Source organism: Musca domestica, unplaced genomic scaffold (assembly GCF_030504385.1).
Source record: "Musca domestica strain aabys unplaced genomic scaffold, Musca_domestica.polishedcontigs.V.1.1 210, whole genome shotgun sequence".
NCBI classification, from domain to species: domain Eukaryota; kingdom Metazoa; phylum Arthropoda; class Insecta; order Diptera; family Muscidae; genus Musca; species Musca domestica.
Window position 1 is genome coordinate 445,777 of NW_026712259.1, and position 21,265 is coordinate 467,041.

The following is a 21,265-nucleotide window of genomic DNA, read 5'->3' on the forward strand; positions in this document are numbered from 1 at the left end:
GATTATGTATTTCTTAAATGAAATGTTTTTAATTATAAAAAATATGATATTTTTATATATTAAATGAAATATAAATTCTTGATAACGATCTTTTTATTTTAATGGTTGCTTACTTCATGGGGAGGTATTAAAATTAAATAATAAATTTAAGTAAAAAATGGAAATAGGATTTTATTTCATTCTATTTTCTTATTATAGACAACGAAAAAAATCTCTCTAAAATGCGTCAACTAATAGAATTCGTAAATAAAAATATGCGTCCTTTTTGTAGAATGGAGAATGCCAAATTTTTCACCGTCTTCGTTGCGTGCTCTGAGAGAGCATGAAAAAAGTACAGTTAATTATCTGATCTGCATCATCTTCAACATCTGATGCAACACCTAATAATGTAAAACATCAAATAATAAAATTGGTTGTTGTATTAACGTTGTCATTCCATTTGTAACTTTTCGACGTACTTATAAATACTATACTCTGTATTTTGACAACTTCGACTCGCAGTACTTCATGTGATTTTCGCAAAATTCTCCTACAAAGCATCATTTTAGAAGCACGACGTCTACGATTATGATATCCTTCATCGGATTTCACTATAAGTAATCAAATAAAAAAGATCTTCAAAGAAACTTTTATCAAGGTTGCTCAAAATCTTGAAAATATTTCGCACTTTTATTAATAAAATTGTACCGACTTTTTTGATTTGCTTCATGAAAGAAGCATAACATTTACTTTTAGGCAAAAAATGTTTTTTTCTATTCAAAAATCATAGTAAGCTATTTACATAGGCTTAAAAGTGATATAGTTAATTACAATTCAAAATTCATTGCAAAGGAAAATTATTACCAGAAGAGAATATGTATCTCTGGACCCGAAAAATGTATTAGCACAAATTGTAGCATTTTGGAATTGAGTTATGGCGAATGGAAAGACCCATATCTCTGGACCCGAAAAAGGTATTAGCACAAATTGTAGGATTTTGGAAAGGTAAGAGTGTCAGCTATATCAACTCTGTTGACCCCTATAATGGGACCTTTTTCGACTTTTCGAGTTTTTATAAAAAATCCGGGTCAAAAAAATCGATAATTTGACTATAACTTCCAAACCGTGACCACTTGTTGGATAGGTATTTTCTTAACCGGGTCCGGGTCTTGAACACGGACTTTCGGGTCCAAAATCGGGAGTCCCGGGATCGTCTTCCAAGAAAAAGTAGTTTTCCGGAATCAAGGTTGTATGACAGAAGGTTTTATTTATTTTTGCGCCCGAATTAGTAAATATAACGCACTATAGGTTTCGAATTTAATTACAAGTTTATTTTGCTTCAATATGTTTGCCGGTCATATGTCAACTAAACTTATCTATTTTCCAATCCCTTCTTAAGGGCTACAAAAAAAGGGGGGACAAAACAAAATCTGAAACTTCAAAACAAACGACGATTAATCGTGAAATACGAAATTCGCACAAAACAAAATGTAAACAAACAAAGGGCCACAGTTATAAATATGTATGTTACTATACATACATACAAAACTGACAAACAACAGTGTTGTTGTTGTTATCCACAACTCAAAACCTACGAAGAAGACAAATGCCTAAACGACTGTAGGCATTGTTGTTATTGTCTCTATTTGAGACGCATATAACAGAAAACGAAACAACGATAACAATACACACATTAGGTTGTGACGAATAAATTTGGGAATTATGGAACAGTAGTGTGGGTCGACAAAAATAAGAATATATAAAATTAATATTAAATTAAACAATACAATGAAATGAACGACCCAACACTTCGAAGTAATTAAACTATACCTTTTTGAGACACATAATGAAGTTGATTGTTGACAAATCCGAAACAAGTGCCAAATGTGTTGCTTTAGAACTGAAGCAAACAAAAACAGCGATGAATTTTTTTATGGTGACTTTCCACAAAAATCAACTCTAGTGAATAGGAATGGACGATGAGCTCGAAAACGATCAAGAGGCAAATTACCCATAATTTGCCCCAACAATTTTGGCTTGTAATGAAAGCAGTGAACGCAATTTCGAACTACTTTCCGAACAACTTTTTCCCACATTGTTCCGATGAACTTAAGCTGTTCACCTCAGCTAAATAATCGATATCTAAACGTGGTATTTCTATGGGCACAAAAACACCTATGCCGTTTAGAACTCTCCCGATATCTTTAGTCGCATAGCACACGCCCAAGGCGTCTATGCAATCCGAGTATGTAATTTTTTTCATACGACGAAGTTCCCTCTCGTTATCTAAATATTCCTTTCTTGCTTCTGTAAAGGAACGACCTAATTCGGTACATTTTCCCTAGCTTCTTCAGTTACACCACACAGAGCAATTATTTCCATTTCTAAATAAAGTGACACAATATAGTCTAAGTCTACAAAATTCATATTGGCTAAATATATGTGCACTCAAAAAATAAACGAATAAACTAATCACTTTTAACTACTCGTCTATTGCGTTAGTATTTATATAGATATAGATCGACAGAATCTTTCGCTGCTACCTATCATGTCTCCTTTTACACAACTAAAAGATCTAATACTATCTTTGCTTTAACAGTGCATCTTTTACGTCGCTACAGCAAATAAGCCTAACACACTTCACTTCTACGAAAATGCGCGCCTATCACGTTATTTATTTCGCATAAACTAATATTTTCTCGGACACTGAAAATATAGCCTATCGAATCACTTCCTTCACTAACTACACGCGATACTATCACGTCGGGGTCACCAAATGATGAGGTCGACTCCTAACCTCATCACAAGCGATGTAACTAACGAAAGAGAAAACGCCGCGAAATTATGTTTCTCGTTCCTTGGCTGGAAGGGAACTCAATTTATTTACAACATATTCTTAACACTAAAGCTTACATCTAATACATTAACACATTCATTTTATTTAATAATGCACGGTGTGCTTTAACGTACACATTATGCTAGGAACACAATTGGAGCGAACGACGAATTTCGCCCTACGTGGCGACAAAATGAGCCGCGTAAATTCGCCGTATAGAACACAATACCGACGAAATTATAAAACAGCTGATGAAGTGAGTTACTTTATGCTCATTTGTTGACTACAATGATCAGAGAATTGTAAAGTTTATTAAAATTGTTAAAATAATGTATATTATAGTAAAAGCTTATCTGCTTTTTCACTCAGGCGCAATATTTCTTTTTTGATACTTCTCCCAACAAAGACAAAAGTATTATGGATTTTTACTGAAAAAAAAAAAAAAAAACGCAAACGTGACATTTATTACATTATTTATTACCGACCATAAACATAGCATATGGAAAACACATGCATCTTAAGTGCTTTATTTATTTAGCTAATTTACATTCTTCGGAAAAGACAAATAAAAATGAGGTACGAATTTATAGAAGAACAATCAACACACAAACTATTTTTACAACACGTACAGTTTCTACAAAACTAAACATTATACGTTTTACGAAACCAATAAATAAGACAAATATTTGTTAAATCGAATATAATGAAAGAGAGATTTATTTTAAATAATTCATTATTTTTTGTGGAAATTTAAAATGAAAAATTGATCTGGAATATTTCTTTTTGATACTTCTCCCAACAAAGACAAAAGTATTAAGGATTTTTACTGAAACAAAAAACGCAAACACATAATATTTTCTGGCAATCAATTTTGAATTGTAATTAACAAAACAGTGTTGGCTTGTTTGTTCGGGATATCTTTTATTATATTCAATTTAACAAAAATTTATCTTATTAATTGATTTCGTAAACGTATAAGGCATAACAACGATTTTGTTTAGAGTGTAACATATTCTCAGCCCAAGTGATTACCAGTTACTAAAGTTTCAAAGATTGTACTATCGTTTTTAATTGCTCATATTGGAGCTATTTTCAAAAAGCAACTGAAATATAAAGTCTTGTAAAGGTAAATTTGCGTGAGTTTCACAGTAATTTTTTATTGTAATTTTGGCCTTATTGCATAGGTATTTCGAGGGTCTACAAACGGAATGACAAAGGTTATAGCATGATGTAGGATATTCGAAGTCATATTGTTAGTAATATGAATAAAATGCATTTTTTAACTCACCACTCCTTGAAATTGGTTAATCAAAAGATGCGCTGTTGTTTTTCACCACACAGTTTTCGTGCTCATGTTTCTTTATAGATTTGAAACCTATAATATAAAAAAGGGTGGTGGAAAGTTAAACAACGCATTAAATTCATATAACTACCAATATTATTTCGAATACCCTCCATCATGCTATAACCATGTCATTCCGTTTGTAGTTCCTCGAAATACCAATAAAAGACCTCACATTTCTCAGTTCAATCTGACACTTAGCTACGCACAAAATCTGCAAATTGGAGAAACAAGAATGGCAACCATTAAAGTGTTTTCGGGTACTTCGCATCCACATCTGGCTCAAAGGATGGTCGACCGTTTGGGTATCGATTTGGGCAAAGTGGTCACCAATAAATTCAGCAACTTGGAAACATGTGTCGAAATTGGTGAGTCTGTGCGCGGTGAAGATGTGTACATTGTACAATCTGGTTCCGGTGAGATTAATGACAACTTGATGGAATTACTGATCATGATCAATGCCTGCAAGATCGCATCAGCATCCCGTGTAACAGCTGTGATTCCTTGTTTCCCATATGCTCGCCAAGATAAAAAAGATATGAGTCGCGCCCCAATTTCCGCGAAATTGGTTGCAAATATGCTATCAGTGGCCGGAGCAGATCACATTATTACTATGGACTTGCATGCATCTCAAATTCAAGGTTTCTTTGATATTCCCGTGGACAATATTTTTGCTGAACCAGCCGTTCTAAAATGGATCAAAGAAAATATTACAGAATGGAAGAATTCCATTATTGTCTCACCTGATGCTGGTGGGGCTAAACGTGTGACGTCCATCGCTGATCGTTTGAACGTTGAATTCGCACTGATTCACAAAGAACGCAAGAAGGCCAATGAAGTTGCTTCGATGGTGCTTGTCGGTGATGTCAAAGATAAAATTGCTGTATTGGTCGATGATATGGCCGATACATGCGGTACAATTGTTCATGCTGCCGATCGTTTGGTGGAAGCAGGTGCTACAAAGGTTTATGCTATTTTGACACATGGTATCTTTTCTGGACCAGCGATTTCTCGCATAAACAATGCCTGCTTTGAGGCTGTGGTTGTTACAAATACTATTCCCCAGGATGGCCATATGAGAGATTGTCGCAAAATACAGTGCATTGATGTCTCTATGATGTTTGCCGAAGCCGTTAGAAGAACACATAACGGCGAAAGTGTTTCTTATCTCTTCTCAAATGTTCCATATTTATAAATATGTTAAATGTTTTATATTAATCATAAAACTTTATACATAAATACTACTGTTCATACTATTTTTGTACAATCTTCTTGTTTTTTTCATACAACAATTTTAATAGAATAACAAAAATAAATTTTGGTTTCTCATTTGACATTGTCGTTAGACGATTATGTATTTCTTAAATGAAATGTTTTTAATTATAAAAAATATGATATTTTTATATATTAAATGAAATATAAATTCTTGATAACGATCTTTTTATTTTAATGGTTGCTTACTTCATGGGGAGGTATTAAAATTAAATAATAAATTTAAGTAAAAAATGGAAATAGGATTTTATTTCATTCTATTTTCTTATTATAGACAACGAAAAAAATCTCTCTAAAATGCGTCAACTAATAGAATTCGTAAATAAAAATATGCGTCCTTTTTGTAGAATGGAGAATGCCAAATTTTTCCCCGTCTTCGTTGCGTGCTCTGAGAGAGCCTGAAAAAGTACAGTTAATTATCTGATCTGCAACATCTGATGCAACACCTAATAATGTAAAACATCAAATAATAAAATTGGTTGTTGTATTAACGTTGTCATTCCATTTGTAACTTTTCGACGTACTTATAAATACTATACTCTGTATTTTGACAACTTCGACTCGCAGTACTTCATGTGATTTTCGCAAAATTCTCCTACAAAGCATCATTTTAGAAGCACGACGTCTACGATTATGATATCCTTCATCGGATTTCACTATAAGTAATCAAATAAAAAAGATCTTCAAAGAAACTTTTATCAAGGTTGCTCAAAATCTTGAAAATATTTCGCACTTTATTAATAAAATTGTACCAACTTTTTTGATTTGCTTCATGAAAGAAGCATAACATTTACTTTTAGGCAAAAATGTTTTTTTCTATTCAAAAATCATAGTAAGCTATTTACATAGGCTTAAAAGTGATATAGTTAATTACAATTCAAAATTCATTGCAAAGGAAAATTATGTGTTTGCGTTTATTGTTTTTTTTTTTTCAGTAAAAATCTTCCTTAATACTTTTGTCTTTGTTGGGAAAAGTATCAATAAAAGAAATATTTCAGATCAATTTTCCATTTTTAATTTACACAAAGTCAGCACTTTATCTGAATTTGCTGCAAACATTCAACACCCAGTAGGCTGTAGAAAACTCCAAGGGAATTTTATGGTACCGGGTTTGTGGATCAAAACCCCAAAAAGGTTTCGGGTACTTGGGCAAACTTTTATTTCACCGGCTGCGCAAACCAAATCTTCCCTTAATCTGATACTTTGGAGCAACTCTAGTTTAGTAAAAACTCTTCGATTTTTTCCAGAGGTAAGTATTTTTACCCTGATTCCGGGAAACTATTTTTTCTTGGGGGACGGACCTGGGACCACGATTTTTTGTAGGACATACCCTGAGGAGAAAACCTCAAGCCCCGGCCGAAGGCCGGCGGCTTACAAAAAGTATCAAATTTGGAAAACTTTGGTTCGCGTTAGCCGGTGTGGTACATACCCAGAGAAGAAAATCTCGAGCCCCGGACGAAGGCCGGCTACTTACAACAACTGTTAAATTTTTAACCAGAAGAGAATATGTATCTCTGGACCCGAAAAAAGTATTAGCACAAATTGTAGGATTTTGGAAAGGAAAGAGTGTCAGCTATATCAACTCTGTTGACCCCTATAATGGGACCTTTTTCGTCTTTTCTAGTTTTTATAAAAAATCCGGGTCAAAAAAATCGATAATTTGACTATAACTTCCAAACCGTGACCACTTGTTGGATAGGTATTTTCATAACCGGGTCCGGGCCTTGAACACGGACTTTCGGGTCCAAAATCGGGAGTCCCGGGATCGTCTTCCAAGAAAAAGTAGTTTTCCGGAATCAAGGTTGTATGACAGAAGGTTTTATTTATTTTTGCGCCCGAATTAGTAAATATAACGCACTATAGGTTTCGAATTTAATTACAAGTTTATTTTGCTTCAATATGTTTGCCGGTCATATGTCAACTAAACTTATCTATTTTCCAATCCCTTCTTAAGGGCTACAAAAAAAGGGGGGACAAAACAAAATCTGAAACTTCAAACCAAACGACGATTAATCGTGAAATACGAAATTCGCACAAAACAAAATGTAAACAAAACAAAGGGCCACAGTTATAAATATGTATGTTACTATACATACATACAAAACTGACAAACAACAGTGTTGTTGTTGTTATCCACAACTCAAAACCTACGAACAGCGTGACCGTTGTGCCACTAAAGTATCAATTTTGCCACTTTTTTTGGGCTATGATACCTTTGTGCCACTTTTTTATTTTGATCCTAAATGAGCCACTTTTTTGAATTTTTGTGCCACTTTTTTATACATTGTGCCACCTTTCTTTGAACTACATATATTTTAATCTAAACTCTGTATTTAAAACAATGAAATGAAATGAAATAATGAAAAGCGTCGTACGCTGCCATTTCCAATTAGCGATAGCAAATTTCAGAGCGAACGCTTTTATATTAGGTGTTTTAAGTGGTTTTCGCATGCTCAAAGTTGTCAACATTGTTGTGTTTATTTCTTGAAGACTCTATTGTTATTGTGAAAGAACGTAGAAAAGCTGTTAAGAGACATTTTAAATTACTTCAAAAGTGCAAGGAGGCAATCAGATTCTTTCGAATCTGTTTCCAGACGGGTACTGCAACACTATTTTATAAGAGAACAATTTGAGACAAAATGTGGAAAGCAATTGAAAAAATATATATATTCATTCTAAATGAGTCATCAATAGTAAAAAAGATATATTAAATTTTTTTAGTTTATGTTCTTAAAATAATGAACACTCTAAACACCTCTTTTCAAAGCGAGTCTTCTTCACATATAATATACCTTTGTTCTATGACAAAAGACATTTTACTTCAACTTTTCAGAAACTTTGTAAAAAAGGAATTCATAAATCGTCTTGAAATTTGGACCATTGATTATAAAAATTGTTTTCACATCATGGATGTAACCCAAATATATATAGATTATGAGGCGCAAACATTAATTTCTTCTGAAAATATAACAGAAGAAAATGTTTCACTAATTAAAGGCAATTTACTTAAATATTATCAATATGCATGTGATCAAATATTGTCGAGAATTGATATAAATAACAAAAGACTGAATTTTTTAGGATTTTAGGTCCACGTTTTGGAATAGCCCCCATATAACGGTACCTCCCGATATTAGGTATTTTGATGATGATTATTCACCGCAATAGTTTCAAATATGGTATTTGAAGTTCGTAATGGATACTACAGCCTAAGACAGAAAATTGTCTGTGCAGGTCGACGTCTTCGTATAGCCCCCATATTACGGAACCTCCTGAAGTTCGGTATTTTGATGATTTTAGCGACTTTATTAACCGGAATTCTTTCAAATTTGGTCCTTTAAGTTTTAAATAAATACTACATGACAGGTCCACGTATTCGTATAGCCCCCATATAACGGTACCCCCGATTTTCGGTATTTTGATGATTTTAGCGACATTATTCACCGGAATAGTTTCAAATTTTGTATTTGAAGTTCGTAAGGGATACTACATCCTATGCCAGAAAATTGCGTGCGCAGGCTTATGACAAAAGTTGCGTATGCAGTTCCACGTCGTCGTATAGACCCTAATATACGGCTACATTCGGTATTTTTAAGATTTTAACACAATTTTTAATGGATTTTAATTTTATGAAAATTGCCAAATTTTTACCATATGGTGGAGGGTATTCAAAGTTCGGCTTGGCCGAACTTACAGCTTTTTTGTTAAATATGCAATATGTACATACATATATTATTACTATATAGTATTAAATATAGATGAATTTGTTGTTTTTTTCTAAACTGTTATTTTTTTAAATAAAATGTGTAATAAATTGTGCCACTTTCTGTGCCACCATTTAAAATGATATGTGCCACTTTTTTCAAGAAATTATACTTTTTGTGATACTTTTTGAAAATTTCCAGCGGTCACACTGCCTACGAAGAAGACAAATGCCTAAACGACTGTAGGCATTGTTGTTATTGTCTCTATTTGAGACGCATATAACAGAAAACGAAACAACGATAACAATACACACATTAGGTTGTGACGAATAAATTTGGGAATTATGGAACAGTAGTGTGGGTCGACAAAAATAAGAATATATAAAATTAATATTAAATTAAACAATACAATGAAATGAACGACCCAACACTTCGAAGTAATTAAACTATACCTTTTTGAGACACATAATGCTAGGAACACAATTGGAGCGAACGACGAATTTCGCCCTACGCGGCGACAAAATGAGCCGCGAAAATTCGTCGTATGGAACACAATACCGACGAAATTATAAAACAGCTGATGAAGTTGTTTACTTTTTGCTCATTTGTTGACTTCAATGAAAATTATACAAGAACTCATAATTTATAATTTATAATTTCAGTTATGTCCATCTTCTCTATTATAAATTCACTGATATCCATCTTCACTCAGGCGCAAGTGCACAAATAAATAAACAAATTATTTATGTTTTTTTATACGAATAACAGATAGTAGAGTGACCATAACAAATTTTTAAGTAAAAAGTAACTTTATTTACTAAAACACATAAAATTCGTACAAGTATGGCCACCTTGTACTGTTTTGTCGCCGTTCGCCGGCGTATGAAATAGAAATAAAGCTAATTGATTTCGCGGCGACCGACGAAATTTTCGCCGGCGCCGTAATTGTGTGCACTTCCATATACACATATGGTTTTTATTTTTGACGACGAACATACGCCGCGAAAAAATTCGTCGTTCGCTCCAATTGTGTTCCTAGCATAATGAAGTTGATTGTTGACAAATCCGAAACAAGTGCCAAATGTGTTGCTTTAGAACTGAAGCAAACAAAAACAGCGATGTATTTTTTTATGGTGACTTTCCACAAAAATCAACTCTAGTGAATAGGAATGGACGATGAGCTCGAAAACGATCAACAGGCAAATTACCCATAATTTGCCCCATCAATTTTGGCTTGTAATGAAAGCAGTGAACGCAATTTCGAACTACTTTCCGAACAACTTTTTCCCACATTGTTCCGATGAACTTAAGCTGTTCACCTCAGCTAAATAATCGATATCTAAACGTGGTATTTCTATGGGCACAAAAACACCTATGCCGTTTAGAACTCTCCCGATATCTTTAGTCGCATAGCACACGCCCAAGGCGTCTATGCAATCCGAGTATGTAATTTTTTTCATACGACGAAGTTCCCTCTCGTTATCTAAATATTCCTTTCTTGCTTCTGTAAAGGAACGACCTAATTCGGTACATTTTCCCTAGCTTCTTCAGTTACACCACACAGAGCAATTATTTCCATTTCTAAATAAAGTGACACAATATAGTCTAAGTCTACAAAATTCATATTGGCTAAATATATGTGCACTCAAAAAATAAACGAATAAACTAATCACTTTTAACTACTCGTCTATTGCGTTAGTTTTTATATAGATATAGATCGACAGAATCTTTCACTGCTACCTATCATGTCTCCTTTTACACAACTAAAAGATCTAATACTATCTTTGCTTTAACAGTGCATCTTTTACGTCGCTACAGCAAATAAGCCTAACACACTTCACTTCTACGAAAATGCGCGCCTATCACGTTATTTATTTCGCATAAACTAATATTTTCTCGGACACTGAAAATATAGCCTATCGAATCACTTCCTTCACTAACTACACGCGATACTATCACGTGGGGGTCACCAAATGATGAGGTCGACTCCTAACCTCATCACAAGCGATGTAACTAACGAAAGAGAAAACGCCGCGAAATTATGTTTCTCGTTCCTTGGCTGGAAGGGAACTCAATTTATTTACAACATATTCTTAACACTAAAGCTTACATCTAATACATTAACACATGCATTTTATTTAATAATGCACGGTGTGCTTTAACGTACACATTATGCTAGGAACACAATTGGAGCGAACGACGAATTTCGCCCTACGTGGCGACAAAATGAGCCGCGTAAATTCGCCGTATAGAACACAATACCGACGAAATTATAAAACAGCTGATGAAGTGGGTTACTTTTCCCTCATTTGTTGACTACAATGATCAGAGAATTGTAAAGTTTATTAAAATTGTTAAAATAATGTATATTATAGTAAAAGCTTATCTGCTTTTTCACTCAGGCGCAATATTTCTTTTTTGATACTTCTCCCAACAAAGACAAAAGTATTATGGATTTTTACTGAAAAAAAAAAAAAAACGCAAACGTGACATTTATTACATTATTTATTACCGACCATAAACATAGCATATGGAAAACACATGCATCTTAAGTGTTTTATTTATTTAGCTAATTTACATTCTTCGGAAAAGACAAATAAAAATGAGGTACGAATTTATAGAAGAACAATCAACACACAAACTATTTTTACAACATGTACAGTTTCTACAAAACTAAACATTATACGTTTTACGAAACCAATAAATAATACAAATATTTGTTAAATCGAATATAATAAAAGAGAGATTTATTTTAAATAATTCATTATTTTTTGTGGAAATTTAAAATGAAAAATTGATCTGGAATATTTTTTTTTTTTTGATATTTCTCCCAACAAAAACAAAAGTATTAAGGATTTTTACTGAAAAAAAAAAAAAAAAAAAAAACGCAAACGTTTAATTTTTTCTAGCAATCAATTTTGAATTGTAATTAACAGAACAGCGTTGGCTTGTTTGTTCGGGATACCACAGTATTTTGTTGTTGCAAAATGGTCAGGCTTAATCCCTTTATTGATGTTTTTATAAAAACAAAGTATGTTTGTTAGCGCGAAACGATGATAATGTTTACCAGGGGGCAATGACGGGAAGACCTAGGTTTTGGAGCGAGCAAATGGTTATGCTACTTCGTTCATATATAACGAAAGCATAACAAGTTGAGAAAGATGAAAATGTTTAGAAGTGCGGTTGTAAGAATTAGAAGATTTACCAAAAGAATTTTGCTTTAATGTAATTCTTTGATTCCTCTTCTATTGGGCTTACGCATTTGTCACTTGGGTAAGAAATTTTCATAGAATCTTTTTAAATAACTTCTGTTATTATTTTTAAAATAACTTCTGAGGAGAATATCACAGACAAAAAACAAGGGAATTGATGAGGATTGGTTGCTCTTTCCAAAAACTAGGTATTTCCTGCCTATCATCGGTAAACATTGTCATCGTTCCCCACTAATAAACAAACTGCGTTTTTATAAAAACAACAATAAAGGGATAGAGCCTGGCCATTTTGCAACAACAAAATACAATGATATCCCGAACAAACAAGCCAACACTGTTTTGTTAATTACAATTCAAAATTGATTGCCAGAAAATATTATGTGTTTGCGTTTTTTGTTTCAGTAAAAATCCTTAAAACTTTTGTCTTTGTTGGGAGAAGTATCAAAAAAGAAATATTCCAGATCAATTTTTCATTTTAAATTTCAACAAAAAATAATGAATTATTTAAAATAGATCTCGCTTTTATTATATTCAATTTAACAAAAATTTATCTTATTAATTGATTTCGTAAAACGTATAAGGCATAACAACGATTTTGTTTAGAGTGTAACATATTCTCAGCCCAAGTGATTACCAGTTACTAAAGTTTCAAAGATTGTACTATCGTTTTTAATTGCTCATATTGGAGCTATTTTCAAAAAGCAACTGAAATATAAAGTCTTGTAAAGGTAAATTTGCGTGAGTTTCACAGTAATTTTTTATTGTAATTTTGGCCTTATTGCATAGGTATTTCGAGGGTCTACAAACGGAATGACAAAGGTTATAGCATGATGTAGGATATTCGAAGTAATATTGGTAGTAATATGAATAAAATGCATTTTTTAAGTCACCACTCCTTGAAATTGGTTAATCAAAAGATGCGCTGTTGTTTTTCACCACACAGTTTTCGTGCTCATGTTTCTTTATAGATTTGAAACCTATAATATAAAAAAGGGTGGTGGAAAGTTAAACAACGCATTAAATTCATATAACTACCAATATTATTTCGAATACCCTCCATCATGCTATAACCATGTCATTCCGTTTGTAGTTCCTCGAAATACCAATAAAAGACCTCACATTTCTCAGTTCAATCTGACACTTAGCTACGCACAAAATCTGCAAATTGGAGAAACAAGAATGGCAACCATTAAAGTGTTTTCGGGTACTTCGCATCCACATCTGGCTCAAAGGATTGTCGACCGTTTGGGTATCGATTTGGGCAAAGTGGTCACCAATAAATTCAGCAACTTGGAAACATGTGTCGAAATTGGTGAGTCTGTGCGCGGTGAAGATGTGTACATTGTACAATCTGGTTCCGGTGAGATTAATGACAACTTGATGGAATTACTGATCATGATCAATGCCTGCAAGATCGCATCAGCATCCCGTGTAACAGCTGTGATTCCTTGTTTCCCATATGCTCGCCAAGATAAAAAAGATATGAGTCGCGCCCCAATTTCCGCGAAATTGGTTGCAAATATGCTATCAGTGGCCGGAGCAGATCACATTATTACTATGGACTTGCATGCATCTCAAATTCAAGGTTTCTTTGATATTCCCGTGGACAATCTTTTTGCTGAACCAGCCGTTCTAAAATGGATCAAAGAAAATATTACAGAATGGAAGAATTCCATTATTGTCTCACCTGATGCTGGTGGGGCCAAACGTGTGACGTCCATCGCTGATCGTTTGAACGTTGAATTCGCACTGATTCACAAAGAACGCAAGAAGGCCAATGAAGTTGCTTCGATGGTGCTTGTCGGTGATGTCAAAGATAAAATTGCTGTATTGGTCGATGATATGGCCGATACATGCGGTACAATTGTTCATGCTGCCGATCGTTTGGTGGAAGCAGGTGCTACAAAGGTTTATGCTATTTTGACACATGGTATATTTTCTGGACCAGCGATTTCTCGCATAAACAATGCCTGCTTTGAGGCTGTGGTTGTTACAAATACTATTCCCCAGGATGGCCATATGAGAGATTGTCCCAAAATACAGTGCATTGATGTCTCTATGATGTTTGCCGAAGCCGTTAGAAGAACACATAACGGCGAAAGTGTTTCTTATCTCTTCTCAAATGTTCCATATTTTTAAATATGTTAAATTTTTTATATTAATCATAATACTTTATACATAAATACTACTGTTCATACTATCTTTGTACAATCTTCTTTTTTCTTCATACAACAATTTTAAAAGAATAACAAAAATAAATTTTGGTTTCCCATTTGACATTGTCGTTCGACGATTATGTATTTCTTAAATGAAATGTTTTTAATTATAAAAAATATGATATTTTTATATAATAAATGAAATATAAATTCTTGATTACGATCTTTTTATTTTAATGGTTGTCTACTTCATGGGGAGGTATTAAAATTAAATAATAAATTTAAGTAAAAAATGGAAATAGGATTTTATTTCATTCTATTTTCTTATTATAGACAACGAAAAAAATCTCTCTAAAATGCGTCAACTAATAGAATTCGTAAATAAAAATATGCGTCCTTTTTGTAGAATGGAGAATGCCAAATTTTTCACCGTCTTCGTTGCGTGCTCTGAGAGAGCCTGAAAAAAGTACAGTTAATTATCTGATCTGCAACATCTGATGCAACACCTAATAATGTAAAACATCAAATAATAAAATTGGTTGTTGTATTAACGTTGTCATTCCATTTGTAACTTTTCGACGTACTTATATTAGATCCAATAAATACTATACTCTGTATTTTGACAACTTCGACTCGCAGTACTTCATGTGATTTTCGCAAAATTCTCCTACAAAGCATCATTTTAGAAGCACGACGTCTACGATTATGATATCCTTCATCGGATTTCACTATAAGTAATCAAATAAAAAAGATCTTCAAAGAAACTATTGTCAAGGTTGCTCAAAATCTTGAAAATATTTCGCACTTTTATTAATAAAATTGTACCGACTTTTTTGATTTGCTTCATGAAAGAAGCATAACATTTACTTTTAGGCAAAAAATGTTTTTTTCTATTCAAAAATCATAATAAGCTATTTACATAGGCTTAAAAGTGATATAGTTAATTACAATTCAAAATTCATTGCAAAGGAAAATTATGTGTTTGCGTTTTTTGTTTTTTTTTTCAGTAAAAATCTTCCTTAATACTTTTGTCTTTGTTGGGAAAAGTATCAATAAAAGAAATATTTCAGATCAATTTTCCATTTTTAATTTACACAAAGTCAGCACTTTATCTGAATTTGCTGCAAACATTCAACACCCAGTAGACTGTAGAAAACTCCAAGGGAATTTTATGGTACCGGGTTTGTGGATCAAAACCCCAAAAAGGTTTCGGGTACTTGGGCAAACTTTTATTTCACCGGCTGCGCAAACCAAATCTTCCCTTAATCTGATACTTTGGAGCAACTCTAGTTTAGTAAAAACTCTTCGATTTTTTCCAGAGGTAAGTATTTTTACCCTGATTCCAGGAAACTATTTTTTCTTGGGGGACGGACCTGGGACCACGATTTTTTGTAGGACATACCCTGAGGAGAAAACCTCAAGCCCCGGCCGAAGGCCGGTGGCTTACAAAAAGTATCAAATTTGGAAAACTTTGGTTCGCGTTAGCCGGTGTGGTACATACCCAGAGAAGAAAATCTCGAGCCCCGGACGAAGGCCGGCTACTTACAACAACTGTTAAATTTTTAACCAGAAGAGAATATGTATCTCTGGACCCGAAAAATGTATTAGCACAAGTTGTAGCATTTTGGAATTGAGTTATGCGAATGGAAAGACCCATATCTCTGGACCAGAAAAAGGTATTAGCACAAATTGTAGGATTTTGGAAAGGTAAGAGTGTCAGCTATATCAACTCTGTTGACCCCTATAATGGGACCTTTTTCGTCTTTTCTAGTTTTTATAAAAAATCCGGGTCAAAAAAATCGATAATTTGACTATAACTTCAAAACCGTGACCACTTGTTGGATAGGTATTTTCATAACCGGGTCCGGGTCTTGAACACGGACTTTCGGGTCCAAAATCGGGAGTCCCGGGATCGTCTTCCAAGAAAAAGTAGTTTTCCGGAATCAAGGTTGTATGACAGAAGGTTTTATTTATTTTTGCGCCCGAATTAGTAAATATAACGCACTATAGGTTTCGAATTTAATTATAAGTTTATTTTGCTTCAATATGTTTGCCGGTCATATGTCAACTAAACTTATCTATTTTCCAATACCTTCTTAAGGGCTACAAAAAAAGAGGGGACCAAACCAAAATCTGAAACTTCAAAACAAACGACGATTAATCGTGAAATACGAAATTCGCACAAAACAAAATGTAAACAAAACAAAGGGCCACAGTTATAAATATGTATGTTACTATACATACATACAAAACTGACAAACAACAGTGTTGTTGTTGTTATCCACAACTCAAAACCTACGAAGAAGACAAATGCCTAAACGACTGTAGGCTTTGTTGTTATTGTCTCTATTTGAGACGCATATAACAGAAAACGAAACAACGATAACAATACACACATTAGGTTGTGACGAATAAATTTGGGAATTATGGAACAGTAGTGTGGGTCGACAAAAATAAGAATATATAAAATTAATATTAAATTAAACAATACAATGAAATGAACGACCCAACACTTCGAAGTAATTAAACTATACCTTTTTGAGACACATAATGAAGTTGATTGTTGACAAATCCGAAACAAGTGCCAAATGTGTTGCTTTAGAACTGAAGCAAACAAAAACAGCGATGTATTTTTTTATGGTGACTTTCCACAAAAATCAACTCTAGTGAATAGGAATGGACGATGAGCTCGAAAACGATCAACAGGCAAATTACCCATAATTTGCCCCAACAATTTTGGCTTGTAATGAAAGCAGTGAACGCAATTTCGAACTACTTCCGAACAACTTTTTCCCACATTGTTCCGATGAACTTAAGCTGTTCACCTCAGCTAAATAATCGATATCTAAACGTGGTATTTCTATGGGCACAAAAACACCTATGCCGTTTAGAACTCTCCCGATATCTTTAGTCGCATAGCACACGCCCAAGGCGTCTATGCAATCCGAGTATGTAATTTTTTTCATACGACGAAGTTCCCTCTCGTTATCTAAATATTCCTTTCTTGCTTCTGTAAAGGAACGACCTAATTCGGTACATTTTCCCTAGCTTCTTCAGTTACACCACACAGAGCAATTATTTCCATTTCTAAATAAAGTGACACAATATAGTCTAAGTCTACAAAATTCATATTGGCTAAATATATGTGCACTCAAAAAATAAACGAATAAACTAATCACTTTTAACTACTCGTCTATTGCGTTAGTTTTTATATAGATATAGATCGACAGAATCTTTCACTGCTACCTATCATGTCTCCTTTTACACAACTAAAAGATCTAATACTATCTTTGCTTTAACAGTGCATCTTTTACGTCGCTACAGCAAATAAGCCTAACACACTTCACTTCTACGAAAATGCGCGCCTATCACGTTATTTATTTCGCATAAACTAATATTTTCTCGGACACTGAAAATATAGCCTATCGAATCACTTCCTTCACTAACTACACGCGATACTATCACGTGGGGGTCACCAAATGATGAGGTCGACTCCTAACCTCATCACAAGCGATGTAACTAACGAAAGAGAAAACGCCGCGAAATTATGTTTCTCGTTCCTTGGCTGGAAGGGAACTCAATTTATTTAAGACATATTCTTAACACTAAAGCTTACATCTAATACATTAACACATGCATTTTATTTAATAATGCACGGTGTGCTTTAACGTACACATTATGCTAGGAACACAATTGGAGCGAACGACGAATTTCGCCCTACGTGGCGACAAAATGAGCCGCGTAAATTCGCCGTATAGAACACAATACCGACGAAATTATAAAACAGCTGATGAAGTGGGTTACTTTTTGCTCATTTGTTGACTACAATGATCAGAGAATTGTAAAGTTTATTAAAATTGTTAAAATAATGTATATTATAGTAAAAGCTTATCTGCTTTTTCACTCAGGCGCAATATTTCTTTTTTGATACTTCTCCCAACAAAGACAAAAGTATTATGGATTTTTACTGAAAAAAAAAAAAAAAAAAAAAACGCAAACGCATAATTTTTTCTTGCATTCAATTTCTAATTGTAATTAACAGAACAGCGTTGGCTTGTTTGTTCGGGATACCATAGTATTTTGTTGTTGCAAAATGGTCAGGCTTAATCCCTTTATTGATGTTTTTATAAAACAAAGTTTGTTTATTAGCGGGAAACGATGATAATGTTTACCAGGGGGCAATGATGGGAATGCCTAAGTAGGTTTTGGAAAGAGCAAAAACAAAACAGACAAAACCAACTTACATGGTTATGCTACTTCGTTCATATAAAACGAAAGCATAACAAGTTGAGAAAGATGAAAATGTTTAGAAGTGCGGTTGTAAGAATTAGAAGATTTACCAAAAGAATTTTGCTTTAATGTAATTCTCTGATTCCTCTTATATTGGGCTTACGCACTTGTGACTTGGGTAAACAATTGTCATAGAATTGTTTTTAAATAACTTCTGTTATTTTTAAAATAACTTCTGAGAAGAAAATCACAGACAAAAAACAAGGGAACTGATAAGGATTGGTTGCTCTTTCCAAAAACTAGGTATTCCCTGCCTATCATCGGTAAACATTATCATCGTTTCCCACTAATAAACAAACTGCGTTTTTATAAAAACAACAATAAAGGGATAGAGCCTGGCCATTTTGCAACAACAAAATACAATGATATCCCGAACAAACAAGCCAACACTGTTTTGTTATTGTTATTACAATTCAAAATTGATTGCAAGAAAAAATTATGTGTTTGCGTTTTTTGTTTTTGTTTTCGTTAAAAATCCTTAATACTTTTGTCTTTGTTGGGAGAAGTATCAAAAAAGAAATATTCCAGATCAATTTTTCATTTTAAATTTCAACAAAAAATAATGAATTATTTAAAATAAATCTCGCTTTTATTATATTCAATTTAACAAAAATTTATCTTATTAATTGATTTCGTAAAACGTATAAGGCATAACAACGATTTTGTTTAGAGTGTAACATATTCTCAGCCCAAGTGATTACCAGTTACTAAAGTTTCAAAGATTGTACTATCGTTTTTAATTGCTCATATTGGAGCTATTTTCAAAAAGCAACTGAAATATAAAGTCTTGTAAAGGTAAATTTGCGTGAGTTTCACAGTAATTTTTTATTGTAATTTTGGCCTTATTGCATAGGTATTTCGAGGGTCTACAAACGGAATGACAAAGGTTATAGCATGATGTAGGATATTCGAAGTAATATTGGTAGTAATATGAATAAAATGCATTTTTTAAGTCACCACTCCTTGAAATTGGTTAATCAAAAGATGCGCTGTTGTTTTTCACCACACAGTTTTCGTGCTCATGTTTCTTTATAGATTTGAAACCTATAATATAAAAAAGGGTGGTGGAAAGTTAAACAACGCATTAAATTCATATAACTACCAATATTATTTCGAATACCCTCCATCATGCTATAACCATGTCATTCCGTTTGTAGTTCCTCGAAATACCAATAAAAGACCTCACATTTCTCAGTTCAATCTGACACTTAGCTACGCACAAAATCTGCAAATTGGAGAAACAAGAATGGCAACCATTAAAGTGTTTTCGGGTACTTCGCATCCACATCTGGCTCAAAGGATTGTCGACCGTTTGGGTATCGATTTGGGCAAAGTGGTCACCAATAAATTCAGCAACTTGGAAACATGTGTCGAAATTGGTGAGTCTGTGCGCGGTGAAGATGTGTACATTGTACAATCTGGTTCCGGTGAGATTAATGACAACTTGATGGAATTACTGATCATGATCAATGCCTGCAAGATCGCATCAGCATCCCGTGTAACAGCTGTGATTCCTTGTTTCCCATATGCTCGCCAAGATAAGAAAGATATGAGTCGCTCCCCAATTTCCGCGAAATTGGTTGCAAATATGCTATCAGTGGCCGGAGCAGATCACATTATTACTATGGACTTGCATGCATCTCAAATTCAAGGTTTCTTTGATATTCCCGTGGACAATCTTTTTGCTGAACCAGCCGTTCTAAAATGGATCAAAGAAAATATTACAGAATGGAAGAATTCCATTATTGTCTCACCTGATGCTGGTGGGGCTAAACGTGTGACGTCCATCGCTGATCGTTTGAACGTTGAATTCGCACTGATTCACAAAGAACGCAAGAAGGCCAATGAAGTTGCTTCGATGGTGCTTGTCGGTGATGTCAAAGATAAAATTGCTGTATTGGTCGATGATATGGCCGATACATGCGGTACAATTGTTCATGCTGCCGATCGTTTGGTGGAAGCAGGTGCTACAAAGGTTTATGCTATTTTGACACATGGTATCTTTTCTGGACCAGCGATTTCTCGCATAAACAATGCCTGCTTTGAGGCTGTGGTTGTTACAAATACTATTCCCCAGGATGGCCATATGAGAGATTGTCGCAAAATACAGTGCATTGATGTCTCTATGATGTTTGCCGAAGCCGTTAGAAGAACACATAACGGCGAAAGTGTTTCTTATCTCTTCTCAAATGTTCCATATTTATAAATATGTTAAATGTTTTATATTAATCATAATACTTTATACATAAATACTACTGTTCATACTATTTTTGTACAATCTTATTTTTTTTCATACAACAATTTTAATAGAATAACAAAAATAAATTTTGGTTTCCCATTTGACATTGTCGTTAGACGATTATGTATTTCTTAAATGAAATGTTTTTAATTATAAAAAATATGATATTTTTATATATTAAATGAAATATAAATTCTTGATAACGATCTTTTTATTTTAATGGTTGCTTACTTCA

At 33.6% G+C, this 21,265-nt stretch overlaps 3 protein-coding genes and 3 long non-coding RNA genes across 12 annotated transcripts; 3 read left to right on the plus strand and 3 right to left on the minus strand.

Annotated features, from left to right (window-relative positions):
• Positions 1 to 145: 145 nt before the first annotated feature.
• LOC131802574 (uncharacterized) lies at positions 146 to 737 on the minus strand. The gene is made up of 2 exons (XR_009342270.1): positions 459 to 737; positions 146 to 380 (listed from the first exon to the last, which is right to left on the minus strand). It is a non-coding gene; the product is annotated as an uncharacterized LOC131802574 (long non-coding RNA).
• Positions 738 to 3,802: 3,065 nt separating this feature from the next.
• On the plus strand, positions 3,803 to 5,438 carry LOC131802535 (ribose-phosphate pyrophosphokinase 1-like). Of its 3 annotated transcripts, none has more exons than XM_059122865.1 (2): positions 3,803 to 3,951; positions 4,359 to 5,438. In XM_059122865.1, exon 2 carries the CDS (start codon positions 4,393 to 4,395, stop codon positions 5,350 to 5,352), a length of 960 nt encoding a protein of 319 aa, XP_058978848.1. In that variant the 5' UTR covers positions 3,803 to 3,951; positions 4,359 to 4,392; the 3' UTR covers positions 5,353 to 5,438. The 3 variants fall into 3 exon arrangements, with proteins under 3 accessions (XP_058978848.1, XP_058978847.1, XP_058978846.1); XM_059122864.1 differs by having other exon boundaries at positions 3,803 to 3,941; positions 4,342 to 5,438; XM_059122863.1 differs by having other exon boundaries at positions 3,803 to 3,941.
• A 212-nt stretch (positions 5,439 to 5,650) lies between these two features.
• Positions 5,651 to 7,369, minus strand: LOC131802557 (uncharacterized). Its single transcript, XR_009342260.1, has 2 exons — positions 6,904 to 7,369; positions 5,651 to 6,085 (listed from the first exon to the last, which is right to left on the minus strand). It is a non-coding gene; the product is annotated as an uncharacterized LOC131802557 (long non-coding RNA).
• Positions 7,370 to 12,882: 5,513 nt separating this feature from the next.
• On the plus strand, positions 12,883 to 14,619 carry LOC131802575 (ribose-phosphate pyrophosphokinase 1-like). Of its 3 annotated transcripts, none has more exons than XM_059122894.1 (2): positions 12,883 to 13,083; positions 13,491 to 14,619. In XM_059122894.1, exon 2 carries the CDS (start codon positions 13,525 to 13,527, stop codon positions 14,482 to 14,484), a length of 960 nt encoding a protein of 319 aa, XP_058978877.1. In that variant the 5' UTR covers positions 12,883 to 13,083; positions 13,491 to 13,524; the 3' UTR covers positions 14,485 to 14,619. The 3 variants fall into 3 exon arrangements, with proteins under 3 accessions (XP_058978877.1, XP_058978875.1, XP_058978876.1); XM_059122892.1 differs by having other exon boundaries at positions 12,883 to 13,073; positions 13,474 to 14,619; XM_059122893.1 differs by having other exon boundaries at positions 12,883 to 13,073.
• A 162-nt stretch (positions 14,620 to 14,781) lies between these two features.
• LOC131802555 (uncharacterized) lies at positions 14,782 to 15,260 on the minus strand. Its single transcript, XR_009342259.1, has 2 exons — positions 15,086 to 15,260; positions 14,782 to 15,007 (listed from the first exon to the last, which is right to left on the minus strand). It is a non-coding gene; the product is annotated as an uncharacterized LOC131802555 (long non-coding RNA).
• A 4,137-nt stretch (positions 15,261 to 19,397) lies between these two features.
• Positions 19,398 to 21,086, plus strand: LOC131802564 (ribose-phosphate pyrophosphokinase 1-like). Of its 3 annotated transcripts, none has more exons than XM_059122882.1 (2): positions 19,398 to 19,596; positions 20,004 to 21,086. In XM_059122882.1, exon 2 carries the CDS (start codon positions 20,038 to 20,040, stop codon positions 20,995 to 20,997), a length of 960 nt encoding a protein of 319 aa, XP_058978865.1. In that variant the 5' UTR covers positions 19,398 to 19,596; positions 20,004 to 20,037; the 3' UTR covers positions 20,998 to 21,086. The 3 variants fall into 3 exon arrangements, with proteins under 3 accessions (XP_058978865.1, XP_058978863.1, XP_058978864.1); XM_059122880.1 differs by having other exon boundaries at positions 19,398 to 19,586; positions 19,987 to 21,086; XM_059122881.1 differs by having other exon boundaries at positions 19,398 to 19,586.
• Positions 21,087 to 21,265: the final 179 nt, after the last annotated feature.

What these genes read in the sequence shown, in the direction of transcription:
- LOC131802564 (XM_059122882.1), top strand. Translation starts at nt 20,038, where the DNA reads ATGGCAACCATTAAAGTGTTTTCGGGTACTTCGCATCCACATCTGGCT.
- LOC131802535 (XM_059122865.1), top strand. Translation starts at nt 4,393, where the DNA reads ATGGCAACCATTAAAGTGTTTTCGGGTACTTCGCATCCACATCTGGCT.
- LOC131802575 (XM_059122894.1), top strand. Translation starts at nt 13,525, where the DNA reads ATGGCAACCATTAAAGTGTTTTCGGGTACTTCGCATCCACATCTGGCT.